The 7,553-nt window shown below is 46.5% G+C and overlaps 1 protein-coding gene across 1 annotated transcript; it reads right to left on the reverse strand.

The window, feature by feature from the left end:
* Positions 1–845: 845 nt before the first annotated feature.
* On the reverse strand, positions 846–4,184 carry lrfn5b (leucine rich repeat and fibronectin type III domain containing 5b; the record flags this gene model as incomplete). Its single annotated transcript, XM_080514585.1, has 3 exons — positions 846–1,183; positions 2,163–2,337; positions 3,294–4,184. 3 exons carry the CDS (start codon positions 4,182–4,184, stop codon positions 846–848), a joined length of 1,404 nt encoding a protein of 467 aa, XP_080370711.1.
* Positions 4,185–7,553: the final 3,369 nt, after the last annotated feature.

The following is a 7,553-nucleotide window of genomic DNA, read 5'->3' on the forward strand; positions in this document are numbered from 1 at the left end:
GATGTTCTTACTGGTTGGGGGTATCATTCTGTAAGAAGACAAAAGCCTCGTGAGGTCTGACACAGATTAGAGAGGGTTAACATAAAGGAGACTTGAGCAAATCAGATTATCCGTGTTATTGTTTTGCGGGGATAAAAACGACATGACAATCATTTATCTCTCGGGGGGGCTATTTAACATCTGTCTGGGAATAATCTCCAGTGACATTTGATTTATTCCCTCCAACATCGAAACCGATAAACAGGCGCTTTCGGGGGCTGAGATGCACGATACCGCCGTTTGCTCACACGTCAGGCTTTTTGCACACAACCGGTGGCCGTCTCCTGAATCCAGCAGTCGCTGTTCAAACACCAAAACTGGGTACAGACTTGGGAGTTCATGTTTAAAATGATGGGTTTGTGTGATGATCCTATCGCAGCTCTGTGATTAGCGCTTAATATGGAGCGAGCAGTGGCAGAGATGAAAGAAGCCGCGCTCCTCGGATAGGCATGTGTGAAGCCTCTGACGCTTTTTGTAAAACACTGGAAGACTGCTCTTTCATCTTTCTACGAGTCCAAAGCTCAGCGCTGACATTCTGCTTCGATTTCGTTGATTAAGCATTATCAAGGTTTTGCACACAGTAAATGATACGTTGCGTTTGGGGCGGATTAAAACGTCAAAGAATAAGAAGTCAGATACTGTGCGTGAGTCTGTCTTCCTCGAGGGATTAATCGTCGCATTGCAAATAGCCAGGCCCACCACTCAATGAGTACATATCTAAAGAGAAGTAAGAGCCAAAAGAAGAGGTCAAATAAAAGACATAGAGAGGGTAAATGCTTCACACTCTTCTGGCTGGTTTCCTCTGCTTACCTGTATACCAGTGAATCATCATAGGTCCCATTATACTGGATTTGAAACATGCGGATTCCGGGAATGCTCCTGTGGAAGTTAAACTTGACCAGAGCTGAGGTAGATGTGGCCTCAGCAATGACTACTTTCTTCTCCTGGCTTGTCTTGGCATTGCCCAGAGGCACGCCGCCTGCCTCCGACCCCGTCTTGGTCACTGTGGCAATGTCCGACGATCCGGGGTCCGGCTCCTGCTCTGCAACTGTGTTGTTGATGATATGAGGGAGCTTAGCAATGACCAGATCCACAGTCTGCTGGGCCTCTCCGGCTGGATTTGAAGCAACGCAGGTAAAAGAACCTGTAAAAAGAAATAATGACTTTAAACCTGATTTTTTTAATTGTGATGTTCAAATAAAGGACATATGTCACACATTAACTAAGTGAACTCAGTCCTGAATAGTCCGTTTGTATACATTCCTCCCAGTCCATGCAGCTCGGCATGTGTTTCAATGAGGTCTGTATCACTCAGTGAAAAATACAGCGTGCTTTAAATATGCAAAATAATTCATTTCAAAACGATCACTTATGTGGGCCACAAGATGTCTCATACTGAACACATCCTCTCGACGGTGCAAGTATAAGATTCTAAATCAGGATTTGCTTCTGAACAGTCTGCGACATTACGCATCACCTTCATCATCCTACCAGACCCACGAAATATGATTGTCAGTAAGAACAACGCTTCCCCTCAGCAGTTCGATGTGAAAACACCCTCCTCGTGTTAAATCTGCACAGTGGCGCTCGAACAAGAAGAAAAGTACATTTTGTGAATGGAGAGGCACTTGAAGTAGATCATACTCTGACCTGCTGATGGGGATGGAGAGATTCGGGATTTCAAAATGCTTTCAAGTGTGTCTTAGAGCCCAAGGTTGTTCATGTTAGACTCGCAATTTTTCAGGCATAAATTTGAGGAGGAGAAAACCCCCAAAACAAGTGCTTTTTGAGGTAAGTATCAGCTGCTGACTTTTGCTGCGACTACACAAGGTATGATCATATTTATAAGAACTGTTCTCGGTGCACTGTGTTCAACCATATATATGTAAAGGTTTGTGAACAAATAAGTAACTGAATGCATAGAGAGGAGGTCTTTTTCATTTCGTTGTGCCTATAATCACCACGCAAGCAAAACATCCCTACACTCTGAACTTTGTCACAGAGTGTAGACAGACACTTGAGTCTTAAAGGCTTATGTTTAGACAAGGCAACGACTAATTTTGTTCAGCAAACAACACACAGCATAGCCCCGGGGGGGGGGGGGGGGGCAGGCGTGAACAGACCGGAGTCCTTGACGGTGCTGATGAGGATGTCCAGCGTTCCGTCCGTGTGGACCGCCGCTCTGGAGGAGTTGGACATGAGGCGTCCATCGGGGGCGATCCAGTGGATGATGGGGTCGGGGTCGCCCCGGGCCTTACAGCGCAGAGACACACTCTGACCCTCCAGGGCACGCAGCTCCTGAGACGGAGGGAGGAACTGCAGTCAGCAAGGAGATTTCTTCATATAAAATCACCCACAGAACAAAAATTTAAAAAAATCTTAATTATAAACCGTAACCATTTATACTGTAACCTTTGCATAGTAATTATAATTAGGCCTTATTGATGGCTGAATCAGGTAAACTGGACTGGGTTGTATGTCTTGGAAGGCGTTTTTGCCCCAGTTCATGTGAAATGTCTTCCAAGACATACAACCGAGTCGAGTTTGACCTAATTCAGCTTGCATTGAGACGCCTCCGACCTGGCCAAATGAGAAAATGCATATGCTGATGGTGGGTTTTAAAACTTTTTCTCCCTGCAAAACGTAATCAGCAGTCGATTGTCATGATACTGAAGCAGCAGACAAGAGTACAAGATTATCAATATGACAGCATATGCCGGAGTCCAAGTGAAAGTTAATTTTGTCTGCAATTATGCAGGATACCTCCGCTGAATATAAATGAGTTCCTATAGCTATGCTTATTCAGGAAGGATTTGATCAGATAATTTTGTTTGGATGCATGAATCAAGGACTAAATCACTGTGAGCTACTGCTGTGTATTAAGAGCTTCAGTGCGGATCCATCATAAACCTGCAAAATAGCTTTATTAGGATGATAACTGAAAATCCGACTAAAGAACTCCTCTAAAAGCGCTGCCACAGCTTGATTACACATTTTAAGTAAGTCCCTCTTCTTTTTTTTCTTTTTTTTTTTTTAATTCAACAATAATCCATGAGTTGAGTGGCCTGGGAAACTCCCACAACTCTTGTAACACTCCTCTGGCGCACAGTGCTAATATCTGGTGTGGCAGTCATAAAAAGCTCAAAGTGCCACCTCGGACTAACTAAGGAATGAATTGAATATCTGGCTGAGAGAGGGGAGCAGCTGCGAGCGCCTCGTCTTTAACGCCGAACGGCTCTGCTCAGAAGGGATACCTGCGAGTGCCTGGTGATGAGAGGCGGCTCACACAGGAACTCTTCTTCTGAGACGGTCCAAAAATATCGCCCAGCGAGGTGTTGCGGCGAAGCACAGGTCTCCAGATCATCCTCCCTCCGCAACCTCCGCAGCCAAAGCAGCTCGCAGTTGCACCTCAGCGGGTTCCCTCCGAAGCTCAGGGCGAAAGACGAAGGCCCCATTATCCCAGACGTAGCCAGGACCCCCGCCCTTTGGAAAATGGGGTCCGGGGGAAGCTTCTGCAGCTTATTGGAGGTCACATCCAGTCTCTTTAGCTTCTGCAACCCGGAGAAGGTCCCCTCTGGGATGTAACTGAGCATGTTGTGGTCCATATTGAGGGTGTGGAGGTTTGGCATCCTCTGAATAGCCACCCACGGGGCGCCCTCCAAGTTGTTGTAGGACAAGTCGAGCTCCTCCAGCGCTGTGAGGTCATTGAAGGCCCCGATTTGGATGTGGGTGAGCTGGTTGTTGTTGAGGATGAGGTGATGCAGCTTGGACATGCCGCTGAAGGTGTCGTTGGTGATGTGGGCGAGCCGGTTGCTGTCGAGGTGAAGGGCCCGCAGGTTCTCCAGGTCTTTGAAGGCGTGAGGCGCGATGGAGCCGATGGTGTTGCGAGACAGGGTCAGGTCGACCAGCTTGGTCATGTTGGCAAAGTCTTTGCGCTTGATGTTGGTCACGAAATTATCCCCGAGGCGCATCTCCACCGTGTGCCTGTCGATGTTCGGCGGTACAAACAGAAGGCCCTTCTTGTCGCACAACGTCGCCAAATTGGGATTGAGCATCTGGCAGACGCAGCGTTTGGGGCAGATTTGAACTTTGTGAGCCTTCACAGCCACACCGAGGACCATCAGATACACCAGGAGCGACTCCATTTGGCTTTCAAGTCAGGTCAAAACACCTAAAAAGATAAAAGCAAAGAGTCAGTTTGAGACGGACATTTAAAAAAAGCAGAAAGCAAACACAAACAGACCCAACATTTTGGGCAATTATACACAAAGCTATTTAGTAACCTGCAGACTTGAGAGTGACGCATCCCAGGTAATCTTGTATGATTTTTGTGACAGATCTCTCTTAAAGCTGGTACTCCCCTGATCATACTTTTTTTTTTTTTTTTTTTTGATATGATAATACCAGGCCTTTTATGTTTGTGTACAGAGGGATGAAAGTCTAGACTGGCAGTCCAGGGCCTCATCAGAATTAGACTGATATCTCCCAGGATCATACCGCCAATAGGAAGGGATGATTGGGCCCAGTGCCTCAGCAAGGATGTGCTATGCCTTTCTATTGATTTTCTCTCTGCTGTCACTGCTGCTACTCTTACTTATGACACGACTGAGATGGGGGGGATAAGGAGGGATCCATTTGATGAATCCTGAGACATTGTCAGGGATATAGCATGTCATAAAACTGAGACTTTGGAGATCAGATCACAGCTCAGCGGGTTGTCCTGCAAAAAACTGTACAAGAGGAAGCGTGTCATCCGTTTTCATTATATGTAGAACCAGAACTTGTGTGTCGTTTTGGTTGAACATGCAGTACCCAGCCATCCGGGTGTTCCATTACAGCACACAGACAGGAACACCAATCCAATGACACCCGGACAACTCGAGATCCAATACCACAACTGTAGTAAAAATCCAAAGCCAGCTTTTAAATACAGAGAACAGGCGATTTATGATTATAGCTTTCTGTGGTTTGCTGGTAATGCCTCTGTTGTCGACGTTGGGTCTTGGAGAGTGCATAAAAATCTTGCCTCAGCAAAGGGAACGTCTGACGAGTGTCTTCATGCTTCAAAAGCTTCTGTTGCACTCGAGCAGTGACACACAACTCATGTTTTAATAACCTTGACAGTATGAGGAAATCATCATAAAGTAAAGAAAACAGCAGCGGCGACAGGGGTGACATGTTGCCACGTGGGGGCACTTTTCTTTTTCTTTTTTCTTTTTTCATGTGAGATTGCAAAGTGAAGGAAGCCCGGTGGTATCCGCTGACAACAGTTGCATTATGACAGCTAGGTGAAATGCATTCGCACCCTGACAAGGAGGGAGAATTGAGGTCACCTTAAAAAAGGTCCATAATAGCGAGTGGGGGGATGATATTATTGGAAGAGAGCATGTGAGCTATGACATTTTTCATGAGCACTGCTGATAAAGCAGCAATGACTAAATGCCTTTTCTCAACTCTTTTTTTTTTTTTTAATACGGGGGACCTCTTTGCCAAATCACACATAATTTGTGGATTTTTATGTCGGGTTGCAGCTTGAGCTGCTGAGAAATGGACTGTGGAATGATTATTAAATGTTTTCATGACTCCCCTAAAGACGGCTGACGACTTCACTGTCAAGCGCTGCTGCAAAGCTATGTGGAGTGTGTTCCAAGTACTTGCGAGGATAACTTAATATCTACTTTATATGTCTGCGTGTGCGTCCCTGTGTGTGTGTGTGTGTGTGTGTGTGTGTGTGTGTGTGTGTGTGTGTGTGTGTGTGTGTGTGTGTGTGTGTGTGTGTGTGTGTGTGTGTGTGTGTGTGTGTGTGTGTGTGTGTGTGTGTGTGTGTGTGTGTGTGTGTGTGTGTGTGTGTGTGTGTGTGTCAAGGTAGTCTACTAAGTGCATTCATGCTGGTGTGCCAACCACCTTCTGCTCTGACTCTGAATGGTACGGCCTCTGGTTGTGCAATGAGGCAGACAGGACCGGCTCTACTTGCAGACCCGGATGGCGTTGAAGACGTGATATTGATTCGCTCTGTGGAAATGAGGCTGTTTTGTTGTCGCCGTTGTTGTTGTTGTTGTTGTTGTTGTTGTTGTTGTGGTGTTGTTGTTGAAAACTCAGCTGGACGTGAAGAGAATAGTTGCAATCCCAACAAAATCCATCCCGCGAGGACAAAAGGACAGCCCCGGCGTTGGCGAGACGGTGCAGGAAATGTCTGTTAATGTCGCCCTAATTTGCATTTAATTATGGGTGTTCCACAGAGATTTGCATAACAGGTTGCAGCCATCAGGTACATGAACAAATAAGTAGATAATCAATCAATGCATTCATCAATCACACACTTCATCTTTAAATGTCACCCCCCACACCCCCTTTGCAACACGCAAAATCATTATCTTCCAGGTTGTGCTGCTCATTACATTGAAGCGGCTTGGGAGGGCCACAGATAAAACCAAATAAACATGAAAACAGACGATCGACTGATGCATTAACAATCATCTCCGCGTTGGTCAATCAAATGTTCGTTTATTACCTCCGAGCTGGTCTTTTCGCCCTCAGAGGACGGAGGAGACTGACAGTACACACCCACACATGCACACCAGTGGGTGGATTTGTGCCTAATAGAGGTAGCTCACTACACAACAACCCCCAGCGATAGAGACAAATTCATGTGCGGCAGCAGCAGCAGCAGCAGCAGCAGCAGCAGCAGCAGCAGCAGCGGCACACTGTAGGAGAGGATATCTATGGTCTCCCTGGGGTAGCATTCTCCAAGAAAAGCCTTATGCAGCACACTGCATGCCGATCGGCCGGTGAGGTCATGGGGGATATGTTTTCAGATGGTCTAACTCATGCGGGAGCTCATGTGAGAAAACCTCTGCAATCCACGTTTTGGGTAGCAAATCAGGGGAAAAGCGGCCCTGCGAGGGGGAAGTTAATGAGATGAAGTCGGCTCTTTGCCTCCACGCAGGTCGACGCAGCGGCACACGACAGCGTCTCGGAGGCATCTCACCTGGGCTGTTGGGGGGGGGAAAAAGGCGGTCGGGCGTCTGTGACTGACAAAAATAAAGCTAAATGCTGCAACTCAGTGGTGGTGAAAGAAAAGAAAAAAAAGCAGTGAAACAAGTCCTCGGCCTGCCTGCTTTATGAGACCAAATGGAGCTGAAGTGGATCATATTTTGACTGAGCGGGGAGAAATTGTATTTTGTCGGGTAAATGCTTGTGCAGCCTGAACCCAAACGTCCTGACAGAACACTGATGCTGTCATTGTCATGGACTGTCTACCTTTAAAACACAAGGTTTTTTTGGGTTTTTTTTTTTGGGGGGGGGGGGGTTGTGATTATGGTGTGAGCTGTGACACCCTTTTCTTAACAGTGTCTGCCAATGTTAGAATGTGATAGCTCTCGGGTGACAGCCTTGATGCCATGGCAACACAGGAAAAAAAAACCCGTCAGTTTTGTGCGAGATGTAATCAGAGGCTGATTTTCAAATAACCTAATAATATTGAGAATTAAAACTCTTCTCTGGAGGTGAAGGAC

This window comes from Blennius ocellaris, assembly GCF_963422515.1.
Source record: "Blennius ocellaris genome assembly, chromosome: 18".
Taxonomy (NCBI): domain Eukaryota; kingdom Metazoa; phylum Chordata; class Actinopteri; order Blenniiformes; family Blenniidae; genus Blennius; species Blennius ocellaris.